This window comes from Armigeres subalbatus, chromosome 1 (genome assembly GCF_024139115.2).
Source record: "Armigeres subalbatus isolate Guangzhou_Male chromosome 1, GZ_Asu_2, whole genome shotgun sequence".
Classification (NCBI taxonomy): Eukaryota; Metazoa; Arthropoda; class Insecta; order Diptera; family Culicidae; genus Armigeres; species Armigeres subalbatus.
The window spans coordinates 148,268,670-148,287,803 of record NC_085139.1 but is presented as its reverse complement, the minus strand read 5'-3'; the positions used below and the strand labels follow the sequence as shown (position 1 = coordinate 148,287,803).

Sequence of the window (19,134 nt, the reverse complement as noted above, 5' to 3'; positions counted from 1 at the left end):
CTAGGGAAAACCTTCAGACATTTTAGATCAACTATTTCCTACGATCAAGTAGTGCGAACGAACAAAATGTGAAGCAACGCTCGCCCTACGTGGCTCGTGCCAAGTACCTATGTGAAAGGGAAACAACAACAATCCGAACAAATTAGCATAATGTTGTTAACGAGGTTGTATCAATTTAGTTCATGTAACACCAACCAGTTAAATAAAAGCTAGTTGACTGTCCTGTACATCATTTAATTGGGCGCGTCGTCATTTTTTATAGGATTGTAATTTGATAATGATGATGATAATAATCTAATGTTTCGTTGATTCAATTAGCCGAATTTGTTGGTAAGAAACATTTATGTACATGCATCATCCACTTCCCTAATTACTACTGGTTTGGGATTTCTTTCCTTCTGAATACCCTTGTCTTCCGTCAGTCAGTCAGAAGCAGCACGTGCATTCGGTTAATGGGCTGCAGTGTAAACATATAGTGTTGGTGGTATTGACCCTACCACCATGCTCGCGTGATGATTTTTTTTCACAAGAAAATGTTTGAGGAAAGTTTTTTTCTTCTCGCTTCAATTATGTTGCGGTTGCTATTGTAGAACATTAGGCGGAGATGTTGAAAAGAATAAGAACAGCACGCAAATGGTTTATCAGTTCCATTGAAAATGTACCGTTTGAATGCTTCTTGTACTAATTAGATGTTTATCAAAATATAAGTAAAATGACTAAAATAAAATCAAACATACGGTTACTCATTCAGTGATTAATTCTATTTACCAGTTTTAATTTTAGGATTTTTGCTCATGAGTCATGATTTATAATTCAGGGCTCTACTTTACTCCTTGCTTTTCAGAACTACATCGATATGAATTGAAATGAAAAAAAAAATTTCTGGTACGAAGTACCATCATAGAGGCTTTTAGCTTCTTGTAAGTTTGCGCTTCTCAATTTGGAACCTAACTTTAGAGTTTCGTACTATCAAACAGAAACAGAAAACTGCTCACAAATATGTACTCGGGTACTTTCTACTATATTTGCTAGGGGGAATGACGGCTTTTGCAGGTTTTGTTCTATTATTGTCAGGGTTTTTTTTATGACTGACTATGCTCAAATTTGACCTAAACATTTTTTGCATATCAAATAATATTGTGGCCAAATTTCGGTCGACAAAAACCTCCCTGACAATAATAGAACAAAACCTGCCAAAGCCGTCTTTCCCCCTATTTGGTATTTGGCATTTGTTGTCAATTTATTCTATTTCAATATCCGGAATTTCCGTAAAAATGGCCATTCCAGAAGACCATGCTTGAATTTCGTGATTTTTGTTACCATTCATACGGGCGGGTTATGTGTGCAATCAATAGTGAAAATCTTCTGTGAGCTCTCAAATCGGTCTTCTAGAAGATCTGGATTATTCATAAAAGTGACCAAGTCCAAACATTTTTTAAAGAACTTTACGATTTTTTTGGAACCATTCATAACGATGAAATGGCCAATACCAAAAGTTAATTCCAGTATTCTGCTTTTGTATTCGCTGGCCTCCGAAAACAGCTCATGACTGCTAAACAGAATTCGAGACAGTAACTTGTATGCGGTATTATACGAGTGTCTCCAGATAACCCTGCGAGCAAAGGCATATGATTGCTAATCCGCAGATGGCGAGTTAAAGTTCCCCCAAACACAGGCAACGCGATTCTATCGCTTGGCAACTGCGATTTTATCGCCATTGGTATGGAAGCGTCAATGGAACATTGCCTGCAGCGACCCAACAATAAAATCGCGGCGACTAGTTTTCGCCGTCGCGGTGATAAAATCGCTTACAACCGTTTAGATAAAATGACTGACCTCACACAGAATAAGTTCATACGAAGCTCCGATATGCTGAACTCTGCGCGTTAATGACTACTACCAAGCGCTTATGAGGCTGACGCCCTTTCTGAAAATCCTGTGTATTCCAGGGCGCCACCTGCTCTTGATTTATACAACATAAAACCTAAAGGAACACTTCCAGCTGGTTGTATACTAGGGGAACTGTTCCGTTTTCAATCTCACTGAACATATATTCATCTCATCGCGAAACAAACAAATACGGCACCAATTTCGTCGCTTCTTTTTACTAACATGAATGCTCACTGCTGAAAAAAATCACAAAAATATTAAACAAATCAAATACCTTTTCATTGCTTTGTTTTTCGTAGGACCAATATCGGAGCTATGAGATGAAGTCCAGGAGCAGTAACCCTATTTCGCTGAAAAACAGATCGCTGTTTTTTTTCGCGGTACGATATTCCGCGGAATGTACCAAATCTCCGAAACACATTTCACATGTTCACAAATTACGTAACGCTTTTTGGGGGAGGGGGAAGGTTCAACTTGCGTTATACTTTGTTACACCAAAAGATGGCGATGGGGAGGGTACTACCAAATGATACGCATAACGCGAATAAATAGTAGATTGTGCAACTAGTTGCAAAAAGATGATTTTTTCAGCACGAGTTGTGCGATAAACACTACGAGTGTTGAAAAAATCGAGTTTTGCAACGAGTTGCACAAGCTATTTTTTGCAATGACGTAAAATGGGCACTGCTCCAGGAAACAAACATATTCCATGTTATCATACCACATTGTATGCTCGACATTATAGGCATTATAGATAAACCTGCCTTTGGGAAATTTTATGTCATGCCCATCAAATTATGTCATTTATTATGTGACACGGAAAATACACTATTTGAACACTCATCCAATCTAATTGAGCTAAATGTGGTCATGTAACTACCCAAGTAACAATTTCCATGCTTCTTGGATTTATCTAATTCTTATTGCAGACTTATGACAGCAATCACCAAGCTAATTGCTCAGTTTTATTGGCGCTCTTATCGCTATCGCTAATCTGCTGAAAAAAGCTTCAAACGTCAAATGCCCGTTGACCATATGAACAGATCTATGGTTGTGATAAATAGCGTAATAATTCTAATTCTCAACGCTCGAATAAAGCTCCAATTTTTGGTCATAATGTGGTCAAATGAATTACCTCCATAAGAATCTTTGCATTGCGAAGAGTTCATGACGGTGTTTAAAAAAGCGAAAATTTACTGATCAAATTCCATGATGGCCATATTGAAAATGGAAGTCATTGAAAAATATCACTGAAATTTATGATTACACGTAATTTTCACCGCGTATCATGCCTTTTCTGACAACAAATTTTATTTACTAATAATTTCGGTAAAAGTACTAATCAATTTAGCAGACATCTTAGATAATGTGGTAATAAATATTTTCAATTTATTTCCCTGAGGTACGTTATATTGCCGGCGCGTGGTGTTCAACCTTATTTTTTCACCAGCTTTGACCATGAAATCGGACGCGCACCTCATTTTCAATGGAAGTATTGTAGATCCAGTTGAAAACCGAACTGAGCTCTCGCGACAATTACATTTTCTCCCATTTCTGGATGTCGCAACTGCATCGCGAGTAGTGCGCCGTGCGCCATCCTGCGCACCACTCACGATGCAGTTGCGACACTTGGAAACGGGAGAAAATGCGATTGTCGCGAGAGCTCAGTTCGGTTTTCAACTGGATATACAATAAATCGAAAAACAAACAAATATTATTTTGTTGTCATCAACATAACTTCCATCAAAAATCCATTTTGTTATTATTTTTCTGCAAAGTTTTGTTTCTCTTTTTTCAAAGCAACATTTTGACAGCTGCCGCAGACAAATTCCCTTTTTTGCGGGTGGTTTAAAAAAGGTTTCTAAATGCTCTTATGATAGGTTTATAGTGGTTATCTGGAGAGGGCCACTTGGCAATATCTTACTCTTATAGAGGTCATCCGAAGGTTGCCGTGTATTATTCGGTTTTATTGTTAGTTCTTATAAATTGATCTTGAAAACCTTTCCTAAAGCGGAATAATACTTGAAATGTTACTTGGGTACTGTTCTAATGCTGATTTTTCTGGCATTTGAGTTGCATAATGTTCATTAAAGCACCCATTTCATTGGTATGGAAAAGCAGGCCGTTTCATCACTCAAATGTCAACTGTAAACCAGGTATTATGATTAGGAATTGCAAAAAAATATTTTAAATGTTTTTTTAATCTCTGATTAAAAATTGCTGATTAGATTTTCCATTTAAAAATAATATGTATATCGTCATCGCATTTGTCATTACCGAAATTAAGATCACTGCGGGACTGATATGCGTAAAAACACCAAGCGAATATTGTATTTCTCGACAGAACAGCCCCGCTAAACTGTTTGAATAGACATGATTGCAAATTCTATTTTTGTTTCTACTAGCTGCATTCTCAATATCTTTGATCATGTGTTGTTCCTATTCTAACAGCGTTAAACAAATATCAAAACCCACATGCTTCAGAGATTGAAAAAAAGTGTCTTTAAAATTTTCACAGTTACGCGTTATATGGGGGAGTGAGGGGTACCACAAATGGTAGTTTTTGTAGCGAGGGAAAGGGAGGGGGTAAAAAACTCGGATTTTTGCGTTACGTAATTTGTGAACAGACCCTAAGAATAATTATCATTGAAATATGCATGGGCGTAGCCAGGATTTCGAGAAGGGGGGGGCCAACTTTTTTGGTCTTCCAAAACGTAGTTTTATAGTAGTTTTATAAAAACACATGAAACCAAATCGAAACAATATTGATTAAAACAATAATGGATTTAAAAATGCGTGATTTATTGCTCATCAGATATTTTTAAATAAAGTGAGAAAAATATTAACGAACTTAGTATTCAGAAAGAATATTAAATCGTCTATAACAATTATTATAAAAATCCTGCATTCTTTAAGAAAAGTTTAAGAAAACTAGAATCATACATCTGAATTTCTAAACAAATCCTCTCTGAAATAATATTTATTATAAAATAGGCAGAAAAATCAATATGCAAGCTTTATCCAGGAATTCCTTCGACAATTGCTCTTGGCATTCTATCCGAAATTCTATCAGGGATTCTTTAGGAATGCCTCCAGCAACTTCTTCGGCAGTGTCTTCAGGAATTCCACCATAAATTTTGCCGGGAATTGATCCGAAAATTCCACCATTGTTCACTCCAAGAAAATCTTCACGAACTTCTTTATAAGTTCTGCAGAATTCCCTGCAATAATTCAAATAATTTCGTGCTGTTTCCCATAATTTTTAAGAATAAGAATATTCCGTGGAAATTCCGCAGAAAACATTCCTAAGAAATTCACGAAAAATCTTCGAAATTCTTGTGTAAATTCCATAAAATTTTCCGTGAATTGTTTCGAATAATTTCTTGTGAAAATTTCAAAGAATTTCTCCAGAAATTTCACCGGAAATTTATACATAAATTATACCGAAAATGAAATCAACAATGGAATTTTCGGAGGAGTTCCTAGATTAATTCGCAATGAAATCCTGAAAGAATTCCGATGGAAACTTCAAGACTTCCACTGGGATATCCTCCAGGAGTTTCTCCGGAAATTTCTCCTGGAATTCTTCCAGGAGTTCCACCGGCATTTCCACCAAGAATTTCTCTAGGATTTCCTTCGAGAATTATTCCGGTAGTTCTATCGGCAGTTCCTCTGAAAATTCTTCCGGGAATTTCGGCTGAATTGGAATTTATTTAGGCTTCTTCAGGAATTTATATAAATTTTCCACCAGAAGCTCCTCCGAGAATTTCTCTGCGAGCACCTCAGGGAATTCTCCGGGAGGTCCTCTGATGATGATGATGGTCCAGCTACAAACCCCAACAAAGGTTTCAGCTAGACGAGATTTGTCTATAAGATGAATTCTCTTGTTTCCGAGAATGCTTCTGATAGTTTCCTCTGGATTCCTTTGAAAATTCTCCCGGGAGTTTCTTCAGAAATTCTTCCAGAAAATTCCTTCTATAGTTCCTCCGGGAGTTCAACCAGCAATTCATCCGGGAGTTTCTCCGGAAATTCCTCCGGGAGTTCCACCAGAAGCTATTCCAGGAAATTATTCAAGCTTTTTTCAGGAAATCATTTAGGCTTTCTTCAGAAATTAAGCTGGAAATTCCTCCCGAAGTTCTTCCGATAGTTTCTCTGGGAGCTCATCCGGGAGGTCCTCTAGGAATTCTTCTAGGAGTTCCTTCTGAAATTCCTCCGGGAGTTCTTACAGGAGATCTTGCGGGAGCTCCTCCGGCAGTTCCTTCGGGAATTCCTCCGGGAGATCCACCAGCAGTTTCTACGAGAATCCCTCCGGGAGTTTCACCTGCAGTTTCTCCGGGTGTTTCTCTGAAAAGGAACTCCCGGAGGAACTCCCAAAGTAATTTCGGAGGAACTCCCAGGGGATTTTCTATAGGAATCTCGGAGAAATTATCAGAGGAATTCTCGGAGGAACTGCCGGTGGAACTTTTGGAGGAATTTATTAAAGAACTACAGGAAGAATTTCCGTAGGAAATCCTGGAGGAACTCTCGTAAGAATTCTAGGATGAACTCCCAAAGGAACTTCCGTAAGAATTCCAGGAGGAACTCCTGGAAGAATTCTTAAAAGAACCTCCCGGAGGAATTCCCGTAAAAACTCCCAGAGAAATTCTCCGAGGAACTTCTGGAGGAATTTGTAGATAAATGCCTAAAGAAATGCTTAATGAATTCCTGGAAGAAAGCCTGATTGAATTCCCCAGTAGTTCCTGGTGGAACTTCAGAGGAACATCCGATGGAATACCCTAGAGGAAGAGAAAAAATATTAAAAAAAATTAAATTAAAAAATTCCTGGAGGAATTCCTGGAGAGTACCTGAAGAAACTCCCGAAAAAAAAAATACTTGTAAGAATTTCTGGGGAAATACTTGGACGAATTCCAGGAGAAATTCATGAAGATACTTCTAGAGGATTTCTTGAAGGATATTCTGAAGTGTTTGCCAAAAGAATTCCAGATTGGAATGCTAGATGATTTTGCTATTGAATGTTTGGAGGTATTCCCGGAAAATTTCCTGGAAGTAATCCCGTAGGAAAGGAAGAGTTCCGAGAGGAATGCCCGGAGAAGTTCCTAGAAGAATTTCCGAAGGAATTTCTTATAGATTTACAAGTGAAATTATGGAGCTAAATCGGAGGATTTCCGTCATAAATTTTTGAAGAAACTTATGGTAGAATTTTGGGAAGAAATTCCGTATGTATTGTTGCGGGAGATATTGGCTGGTGGCTTCGAACCGATGCTTACAGCAAATAAAATACATATTTGTAATTCATTAACTAAAAAGCTGAAATAATATATTTATTGATAGTTATTCACATAATTAGAAATAATGTTTAACTCACAATTTCGGTGATTTGTCTGAAGCCGATTGCCTCCTTTCCAACAGAACCTCCACACTCGCTAAACAAGAGGTTTTGTTGTTATTCCTTACACATCTAAATTGGTTGATTTATAGCTAGGGGTGAGTATTATGCAATGAGGTGCGAAATGTAACAGGTATTCTTGACGGAACTCTCGAATGCATGCCTGAAGGAAATGCCGGATTCTTCCTGAAGAGAGAATAGCCGAAGAAATATCTAGAAGTAAATCTTGGAGAGAAGAAAAGATATCTTCAAGGAATTTCCTCGTGAATTTCCTAAAAAAAATAGTTGGGGGTTTCTAGATAAGGAGGAATTACAATTAGGAGAAACCGCCAAATGTTGAACGGCTAATTTTGTCTTCTATTGTTGAACTCCCATAAGAAATGCACGTGCGTTCAACAATAGGCGAAGAAATTGGCCGTTCAACATTTGGCGAATGACCCTACGTGAGAAGGATTTTCGTACGATTTTCAGAGGAATTTGGGAATAACTTTCCGGAGGAATTTAGAAGTTCCCAGGGGAGCTTCTAGAAGGATTTCAAGGAGAATTTTTGAGCCCGAAATGTTTCGAGTTGTTTTGAACTTTCATATATTATGGATCCTGGATACCCTAATAAGTTTTGGGAATTTTTAGAATTTCTACCATCTATTTCTGTATATGATTGGATCGTAAAGTGCACATGTTTGAGGGAATTCATTTCAGTACCCGTTCAATCTTTCCACAATTTAGGGGGGGGGGGGCGACGGCCCCCCCCTGCCCCCCTTGGCTACGCCCATGGAAATATGAAACATATTAAATAGCTTAATTACATGCAATCCGGGGTAAGGCGAAGGGAGGGGTAATGCCCTCTTTAAATTAATGCATCTGCCTGGTATAAAGCCAAAGGATTTGATTATGCCTTCTTTAAAAGAACTCGTTTGCCCAGGACAAGGCAAAGCAAAGGGTGGGGTAATGCCTTCTTTAAATGGATGCAGCTCCCCAGTATAAGGCGGAAGGAGTTGATACTGCCTTCTTTAAAAGAACGAGTCTGCCCGGGATAAGGCGAAGGGAGGAGTAATGGCTTCTTCAAATGGATGTATCAGCCCGGTATAAGCCGAAAGGAGTTGATAATGCCTTCTTTAAAAGAACGCGTCTGCCCGGTATAAGGAGAAGGGAGGGATATATTTTTTAATGAAGACGAAAAAAGAGTAAGTAAAGTAAGTAAGAAAGAAGGGATAATTCCCTTTTTTAAATTGTTGCCTCTGCTCGGTACAAAACGAAGGGAAGATATAATGCCATATTAAAATGAATACGATGTTTCATTATAAGGCGAAAGGAAGAAATAAAGGATTAATCATAAAAACGTCTATCCGCAACAAAGTAAAGAGAGATAATCCCTTCATTATATCTGGCCCGTCTGTCAGATATAATAAAGGATTTGTAAGGGGCAATTGAAATTTCAAAAATCACTTCTACATATTCTGGGAGCCTTTCTTAACCGTGCGGGAAGGTGCGTTGCTGCCAAGCAAGGCAATGCTGAAGGAGGCTGGGTTCAACTTCTGGCCCAGTCTAGGAAACTTACCGATGAAAAATTTCCTCGATTTTTTTTAGGCATAAAAGTTTTAACGTGCTAATCGCGTGTTACACGAATGCAAAAAAGGTGGTAACTTGGCTTAGAACCCTCGCCGGGAATAATTGCTGTGAACACTAATGAAAGAACACCAAGCCATTATTATTAATATTCGGCGAAAAGGTGCAATCCGCCAAATGTCGTACCGCGAAAAGTTACAAACCGCCAAATGTCATTCCGCGAAATGTTCAACCGCTTAAATGAATTCCGCGAAATAGTTTTCGGTGAAATGTTATACAATCATTCCAGCTTGTTAACTTGCTCCAGCAATGGAACATTATATTACAGAATAGTGTTGCTACAATATTCGCACACATAGTATATGGTCAGCCTCGAGCACCTCCGCCTATGACCGATCGACCTCAGGTGCCTCTTTGGATCCACGCTTTGGATGGCTATTCTTTGAAGAATTCTGACTGAAGCTTGAAGAAGCTATTCGAAGTGTTCGAACTAACATTTCAACTAACCAAGTCGGAAAGTGACCTATAGCGCCCCCACTGACAATCTAGGATGTTTCAGTGTAAGCATTCTTGATGGCCATCTGCTGCTCTTCTACGCTGACACCTTCTGGAACAAGCACTGTCTTAATTCAAATTTCTTCAACGAACAATGTCTTTACAGCAGGATTTTCTAGTCTCGTCAACTGTAGGCGGCTCATGAGAAGCAAGTTAAACATTGCTGTAGATGGGACAAGGCAGCGTGGGTGGGTTCTCCGGCCGATGATGGGGAGAAAGGCGCTATAACCGGAGACATTTGCCTCCTCCAATATATCTGATTAGTAGAGCAAGGACGAAAGTGTGGATGCCAAAGAAAAACACGAGATGTTAGTCACTAGGTGGTGGTGGCAGTCAATCAGCACGACATAAACGGGCGCGGAACATACAAAACTCGATTTTCCGGAGGAAAAAGCGCCAGCAGGAAGATCGAGACCGTGAAGAGACGGAGCAACTATACCGCGCTAATAACACACGAAAGTTCTATGAGAGGTTAAACTGTTCACGTAAGAGACACGTGCCACAGCCTGATATGTGTAAGGACATAAACGAGATCCTTCCTACGAACGAGCGTGAGGTGATCCAAAGGAGGCGGCAGCACTACGAAGAACACCTGAATGGCCTGAAAGATGACGGTAATTGTGATTACCATGATGATAATGACGGTGATTGACCTGCTAGAACGCTCCGAACGGACATAATTTTACCGGCTCCGGATCTCCAGGAGATCCAGGAGGAGATTGGCCGGCTGAAGAACAACAAAGCCCCTGGGGTTGACCAACTACCAGGAGAGCAATTTAAACACGGTGGTGAAGCACTGGCTAGAGCGCTGCACTGGGTCATTACCAAGATTTGGGAGGAGGTTTTGCCGCAGGAGTAGATGGAAGGTGTCGTGTGTCACCTACAAAAAAGGGCGATAAGCTGGATTGTAGCAACTACCGCGCAATCACATTGCTGAACGCCGCCTACAAGGTACTCTCCCAAATTTTATGCGGTCGACTAGCATCATTTGCACGGGAGTTCGTGGGGCAGTACCAGGCGGGTTTCATGGGCGAACGCTCCACCACGGACCAGGTGCGTCATTAGCCAAGTACTGCAGAAATGCCGCGAATACAACGTGCCCACACATCATCTATCCATCGACTTCAAAGTCGCATATAATACAATCGATCGGGACCAGTTATGGCAGCTAATGCACGAACACGGATTCCCGGATAAACTGACACGGTTGATCAAAGCGACGATGGATCGGGTGATGTGCGTAGTTCATTTCAGGGGCATTCTCGAGTCCCTTCAAAACCCGCAGAGGGTTACGGCAAGGTGATAGTCTTTCGTGTCTCCTATTCAACATCGCGTTGAAAGGGGTAATACGAAGAGAAGGGATTAACATGAGTGGTAAAAGTCCGTCCAGTTATTTGGCTTCGCCGACGACATAGGCTGAAGAAGGAAGCCAAGCGGATCGGTATAGTCATCAACACGTCGAAGACGAAGTACATGATAGGAAGAGGTTCAAGAAAAGACAATGTGAGCCACCCACCGCGAGTTTGCATCGGTGGTGACGAAATCGAGTTGGTAGAAGAATTTCTGTACTTGGGCTCACTGGTGACTGCCGAAAATGATACCAGCAAAGAAATTAGGAGACGCATAGTGGCTGTACTTTGGACTCCGCAAGATGCTCCGATCGAATAGAGTTCGCCGCCGTACCAAACTGATAATCTACAAAACGCTCATTAGACTGGATGATGTTCGTGGAGGATCAACGCGCACTTGGAGTTTTCGAAAGAAAAGTGCTGCGTACCATCTATGGTGGGGTGCAAATGGCGGACGGGGCGTGGAGGAGGCGAATGAAACACGAGTTGCATGATCTACTGGGAGAACCATCCATCGTTCACACCGTGAAAATCGGGCGACTGTGATGGGCCGGCCACGTAGCCAGAATGTCGGACAGTAACCCGTTGAAAAAATAAATACGACAAATAAGACAAATAAGACAAATAAGACAAATAAGACAAATAAGACAAATAAGACAAATAAGACAAATAAGACAAATAAGACAAATAAGACAAATAAGACAAATAAGACAAATAAGACAAATAAGACAAATAAGACAAATAAGACAAATAAGACAAATAAGACAAATAAGACAAATAAGACAAATAAGACAAATAAGACAAATAAGACAAATAAGACAAATAAGACAAATAAGACAAATAAGACAAATAAGACAAATAAGACAAATAAGACAAATAAGTCAAATAAGACAAATAAAACAAATAAGACAAATAAGACAAATAAGACAAATAAGACAAATAAGACAAATAAGACAAATAAGACAAATAAGACAAATAAGACAAATAAGACAAATAAGGCAAATAAGACAAATAAGGCAATTAAGACAATTAAGACAAATAAGACAAATAAGACAACAAATAAGACAACAAATAAGACAACAAATAAGACAAATAACACAAATACGACAAAACAAAACAAAAAAAAAACAAAAAAGACAAAAAAGACAAATAAGACAAATACGACAAATAACACAAATAAGATATTGCGCAGATTCCGCCTTATTAGACCCCTGCGCGAAAATTATTTCCGTGAATATTTTCCCCGTGTCACACACACAAATGAATTTACACTGTTTGCTGTTTGGTTAAGATAACAATAACACGTGTGTCCGATGAATAACTTATTTGTCTTAATCGTCTTATTCCTCCGTAAGTTCCTCCAGGAATTCCTCCGCAAGTTCCACCAGCAATTCCTCCGAAGGTTTGTCTTATTTGTATTGTTTGTATTATATGTCTTATTTGTCTTATATGTCTTTTTTATCTTAATCGTCTTATTTGTCTTATTTGCTTGGAGCGAATTGAGTTTTTTAGGAAATCAGTGAAATGATCCGTCCAAAGTCCAGAACGGTTAAAATGAAACCATCGACGAAGAGAAACGTTACGCCCTTACAGAGATGCATCTGAACACGAGAACGCGTGTTCGTGTTCAAAACGTTCTGAACACTGCACACTGTTCAGAGCACTGACCTAACTTAGCAACTTGTATCCTAGGAAAAAAAATCAAGTGACGGCATGCTACACATTTTTCGGCTAGTAAGGGAACACGTGGGCATCTAACGGATAGAAATCAAGCATGCTCGTATGTTTTTGCATAGTTCCAATTCTAAGGAATCTTAGTTAGCATGATCGTTTTGCTTGCGTACCAACCCAGTGCACGCTGAACTGTGTTCAGAGTTCAAAACAAAGAACACCAAGGCACGCTCTTGGCTCATGTTCTGTTCAGGATGCACCTCTGCGCCCTTATGATCATAAGCGATGATGATCTTTCGATAGATCGTGCTGATTTGCTCATCTTTAGTATACTTTAGCATAATCAATTAATTTTAAGCTGAAATAAGGGTTTTAAAAGAATTATATCCGTTATGTGCTCGTCACGAGAAGAATTGCAAACTGATATAAAACTGATCATATTCGGGGGCCTCAGCTTCACGATCAATTTCTTTTCATACCGCTTCCATAACCTGCTTCTTCTATTACTTATTAATTTTATTTATTTTTTGTTATCTCCCGCTCCTTCAACCCACCCTTCGGAGACCAGTAGGACATAATTAAATTAAATATTTGTAACGGCCTTACTTGACTTCCAAAAAAATTATTTAAATTGCGTACGTAAGCAATATTTAACAAAAATTCCGCTGAAACAATTTAAAATTTCGTTTCGTTTCGAAAAAATTCGAATTAAATAGACTTTGATTTTGTATCATTTCGTTGTATCGAAAATAAATCTTTATTTCGTTTCGCTTCGTTTCAAATCAAAATAGACATTTTTAATTTCGTTTCGTTTCGCCAAGAAAAGGTGTATAATCGCATATCCTTAACCCTTACACATAACGATTTTTAAGAAAATTTATTCCTCACTCCAGCTTTCCCATCAATAATTTTTAGTCGCTCTCTCATTGATTTAAGAACTATTGAATTTTGGCCTAACATTCTTCTAATTTCTGACTGCATCGATTTTTTTAAAGAGGCTTCAAAACTGTTTTTTTGGAAAGGCGAACCTTGTCAAAGACAATACAATGAGATAAAATTCTTATAGGGAAAGGTCAAATGAGAATTCGTTCACAATTATCCACAGTACGTTATCTTGCGTTATCTAACCTTCATATTCTCTTTCCATTTCTTTTCAGATAAAAAAATGACCAGTCGAGTTATTGTGATATGCCTATTGGCACACCTTGTGGCCAACAGTGTTCTTGCGGCACCTATAGAACGCTCGCAACTTCTCTCCTCCATCCAAGCAATTCAACGTAAATATGCGTCGATGGAGTCAGAAGAGGCGCCCTCCAAAGAAAAAATAGGTACCGAGTTGGAGAACAACAACGATAGCAAACCGGAAGTTGACGTTGATAATATCGAAAACATGGAATCCACAGTAGAAAGTGTGGAAAATGGTACACCAAAGGAAATGCTTCGTAAAGGCAAGATTTTAAAATCAACTCTTGCGGAAGATCTCACAGCTCAAGGATCTCAGAGGAAAAATAAAATGTTTGGATTCTATGGGTACTATCCTCAACCGACGTACCCTCAACCAATGGCATATCCATCATACTATCCTCTAGAATACTACGATGATTATATTCCATTGGAAAACTACCCGAACATCAACTCATTGGTTAACTTTCAAAACTACCAACAGAACATGGCGGCATATCAACAGAACATGGCTGCCTTCCAAAATTTGAACAATTTCCAACTACCAAACGTCCCTTCTACCAGCATTCCAAGTCTAAACAATATAGACAACAATCAGGCAGCTCAAGACTATCAGAACCTTGCCCAATATTCAAATGGTGAAAATATGGACGATGAAGAAATTCTGTCACGAACCAACCAAGGTGTTCGCCGTCGGCCAAACCAGAAGAACTCACCAATTTATTATATCCGACTGCCTCCTACCCCTTATATGTTCGTGCCTGGACTGGGCTACATCTCGCAACCGCCAACCATCCAGCCGATGACTCCTGCTGTCCATCAGTACCCTCAGTTGGCTCCACCGGTGAATATGAGCCCCTTCTACAACGTTCCGGTTAACTTCGTATCCAACGGAAAGCCCTCTGGAATTTACCAATGGAGTGGGGCGCCATCTCCTGCTCCAATGCCGCAGCCAGCGTACGCGCTTCCATATCCCGTCGCAAGACCACCACCAATCCGCCCGGCGTTCCGGCCAAATCCATTCGTGCAGGACTCCAAAATTACCCATCTGAAGGGTCCGTTCATTTTCAACGGCAGACCCGAAGAGATCTTCCTACTGCAAAATTCCATCAACCCATTCTTCCAGGGTCCGCTGAACCCGATCAGTCCCATCAATGGGTATTACTAGAATGTGATAATGTGTATCATTGTGTGTCATTGGTTAGCTAAGAAAGAGCTTTGTGACATACACACGCGTAATTGTCGCATATTGAACGCGACCATGTGCGACTGATTTGTTATGCAAGTATGGTGGGTTTCGCATTCGTAGCATTCATTATGGTTTTCGACTGAATTTCAAGTGCTTTGAAAGCATCTACAGCGATCTACAGTGTAATATGTAACAACGTTTCAGCGGTCACCCCTAATTTAACCTTCCGGTACTTACACGGTCCTGGATCACTCACGCAGTCTCGCCGCTCTTGTGAACGACAACCGTGCTTTTTCCAAGGTGTACGAGTCCCGGAAGGTTAAAAGATGAAATTTATATATGAAACACACTTGGCAATCATGTTTAACTGATATATAGATTAGTTTCAAGGAAAATTCTTAATATTTTCAAGATATTATAAAAAGAAATGGTTGGCTGAAAATTCAATCTAAAAATTTATAAAACAGTCGTAAGAAAAGTCAACTCCTTAGTAATCTGAGAGATAATCTGTATCACGCTTGAAAAGGTGTAGATATCTCATTTGAAATTCAATGATTCTGTTAATTGCTATTTTGAGAAGTTAATTTTTCTTTATGCTAAACATTCTAATCATTCCTACGATAACATTTGTAGAAGCTTCAATAGATTGTCTGTATGGTAGTGCAAACTTTAGTATTTAATTCCAAATGTTACTTCTACTCTTTTGATAGCTCACATATTTGAATATTATTTTTTTATCCTGGCTTATGCTTCCTTACTGTTATGGTCTATATATGCGTTTAAAAAAAAGAAAAAGATAATCTTCTACACTTTTACCATTCTAATGTTTTATGTAGAGTCGAGTCAACTTAAAGATAAGCCATTATTTAGCAAAACTTCCAAATTTGATTTGTTCATTTATGATTTGCGTATATTTAACTAAAAATTTAACATCCAAGTCAAGCGAAACGTGTTCAAAATACAAGCTCACTCAAAGCTTCAGAATAAGTTCCACTAAACATTTGTACGCAACTTTTTACATCCCACAATTGCACATAACTTTCGAATGCAACAACTTCTACGAAATGCGAAACTTTGCCACAATAAATCCTACTTGCTCCCAAGTGCCTCAAACTAATTGTAAAGCTCTCGTCGTGCATAATTTATATCGTAGCACATCTGATGTCTTCCACGATCCGTCCTTCTCTTTCGAGTCTTACGAAAGCTCTCTAGCGGTCATACGCATGTTGAAACGAATTTACCTTATAAGGATGATATTGGGCACAATCTTGTATGCAATAAATCTACAGTAAGAGTGCGGCACAACTTGATGAAATGTTTCCCGCAAGCGCACAAATCTAGTTTTAGATTATGTTGCGCAACATTTTTGTGCGACTTGGGGAATATTTCATTGACTTGGTGTCTTGTCCTAACTTATTGACTTAACGACAAAGCGTAGCTTAGCGTTTCCATTAATGTATTTATATAGGATTAATTTTTCGATTCGGTCGATGATTTGTGCTTCACAACAATCAGTTAGAAAAATTTAACACTTTGTTATAAATCGAGCTCAATTTATAATACTAGAAGATAGAGTAGCATTCGATCATGCAATTAGAAACATGAACAAAATAAAACTAACAAAACGAATTCAATAGCGAGTATTCAATACAAAGTAATAGTGCTAAACGATAGGCATTATAGTTAAACATGAGTTAAGCAATTCGAATTTCAATACTTGTCAGAATAACAAAAAACGTAACTATATATCGATGTTAATAAAACCAATATTAATATATTATAACTATTATCGTTTTGATTCCCATTTTGGAAATGTTCAAAATTGTTTTTGAATTGTCTTAAGAATATCGGTAAGCTATTAATTATTTCAAGCTTAAGATTTGCTGAAAGTAAGTTTCAACATTGCTAAAGTTTGATTATTAAGAAACTTTAAAAAAATGTAGTATTGTAGTAAATAGGTGAACAACAAATTGTACTGATTACGTGTAGAAAATAAAAGTAGTCTTCTAATATGTGTTTAATCTCTTTCTTTTGTGACAATCCTTGCAATGATTTAGTAGAATTAAAGCCAATGGGAGATAATAAAAAACAAATTAAGAGTTCAAGCAGTAATACTAATTTTCCCGTAATTAGCCATCAACTTTTGTTGGTTCGATTTATTTTAGCAAGGGTAAACGGAGCTCGGAATCTTCTCCGCTACTGCAGTGGATGCGTTCTGGGAAACTTTCTTCGGCTCGTTTCAGCTGGTTCCTAGGTGTCTGCTGGATTAAACGCAAAGTTCGACGTAGCTCACGTGAAGGAAAAATAATTAATATCAAAAAACCGTCAAACTCTTTGACGCGTCTACTCTGACTTCCTCCATAGGATGACCATCAAACGCCGTTGACAGCCCAGCTTTCACGATGAGATTTTTTGTGATGAGCTACCGGGGCTTTAGACTGACTTAGTGGCGGGTGCTTAGTCTTTGTTCCGGTTTGCGTCGGTGATGGTTGCAGCGGTACACTATCAACCAGGGTTGAACTGAATCATTTTCATACAATGAATCGTCTGCTTTGAGCGTGCTTACAGTGGCATACTAAGAGTTAACTTTTGGAAATCAGTATGGCGAAAGGCATCTAATGAATTATTGGCAGTGGCTGATTTTCTACCCGCCGCAGCCACATCCAGGCGCTATAGTATATGCACAAAATAGCCAGCAAGAGTTAACCGCCAGAAATTTGTATGGCGAAAGACATCTAACGCTGGTTTTCTCAAAATTAGGAACTTTTCATGAAAAACTATTTGGTACCGGTTATGAGGGATGGTGTCCGCTACTACGCCTACCAAATATTTTTTCGATTAAAGTGCTTAATTTTGAGAAATCGAACCTTAGATGCCTTTCGCCATACTGATTTCAGAAAGTTAACTCCTAGTGTGCCGCTGTAAGCACGCTCAAAGCAGTCGATTCATTGTTAATGTCTCAAAAATAAGCACCATAATCAAAAAAATATTTGGAAGGCGTAGTAGCGGACACCTTCCTACATGACTGGTACCAAATAGTTCCTACTGTTGAGAAAACCCGCGTGGCTATTAGAAATCATGCTGGCTATTATCACATATACGTTAGCGACTGAAGCTGGCAGTGGCGGGTACGAAACCAACAACTGTATGTAATTTATTGGTACAATTTTATTTGATTTGTAAAAACTGTGAAAAATAAAAGAAAATATTTTTTGTTAATGAATTATTGGCAGTGGCTGATTTTCGCTATTTTCCAGGCGCTATCTTATATGCGCAAATAGCCAGCATGAGTTAACCGCCAGAAATTGGTATGGCGAAAGACATCTAACGCGGGTTTTCTGAAAATTAGGAACTTTTCACTAAAAACTATTTGGTACCGGTTATGAAGGATGGTGTCTGCTACTACGCTTACCAAATATTTTTTCGATCAAGGTGCTTAATTTTGAACTTTAGATGTCTTTCGTCATACTGATTTCAGAAAGTTAACTCCTAGTGTGCCGCTGTAAGCACGCTCCAAGCAGGCGATTCATTGCGTAGGACATCTCTGCGTCTCAGGTGTGAAAAGTAGACGAGTTTTCATCGGCGATAACTTTTCAAATTTTGGAATCGATTGGTAATAAACCCAAAATTATCATTTTAATGTAGGTTTACTAATTTAATGTCAACAATGAAGTTCCATTGGATGTTTGGCATTGTGTTTTGGTGTTATGTTTTTTTTTTCCTAGGCAATGGAGGGGGAATCTGCTCAACAGGCATCCTGGGTAGTCCAGGAAGTGCGGGGTTAGGGACCACCTCCAACAGCAAACGAGGGAGGCAGGACTACATCCCCGACCCGCTAAACCGTTTCCATTGCCGCCAAGCCCATAGTCCCTTCGGTACAACCAGACAGTAATGCTTCAAAGGGGGGCCAATGCACAACGCACCCTCGACGTTAGCTGCGTGTCCTTGCAGCACCGAACATCGTGACTCGCTTTTCTAGAAGAACACCATGGTATCATGCCAGTGCATTGCCGGCTTTCCAGGTGGCCTTACCACGCCCTATGTCCTCGGAAGGTGGGAAAGGTCGACTGCGCGCCTGCTTCCCTGTGCACGACTGGTATCAAGAATGATGATGCCGCGTGCACCCCAAATTGAGCTCTCTGCGACAGGGTCTATTCGCCAACACACAGAGGGACTTGCCGACGCGGTGCCTACCCCTGCCCCAGCCTTGACGAGGACCCCTTTTCGTCCTTGGGCTCAGAACCCGCCTGGTTGACCGATGCCGCGAAAGCGACGATACCATGTTGTTCTTCGCGCGGCCACTTGTTCGATAAAAGGATCGAGTTCGACCACAGAGCATGACCACC

At 39.4% G+C, this 19,134-nt stretch overlaps 1 protein-coding gene across 1 annotated transcript in view; it reads left to right on the top strand.

Moving 5' to 3' along the window:
* LOC134205230 (uncharacterized) overlaps window positions 1-16,800 on the top strand; it is a 295,937-nt gene extending 279,137 nt beyond the window's left edge. The window contains exon 3 of the mRNA XM_062680301.1: window positions 13,575-16,800. Coding sequence (XP_062536285.1) covers window positions 13,583-14,767 — 1,185 coding nt within the window. The 5' untranslated portion in view covers window positions 13,575-13,582 and the 3' untranslated portion in view covers window positions 14,768-16,800. The remainder of the gene's footprint in view (window positions 1-13,574) is intronic.
* Window positions 16,801-19,134: the final 2,334 nt, after the last annotated feature.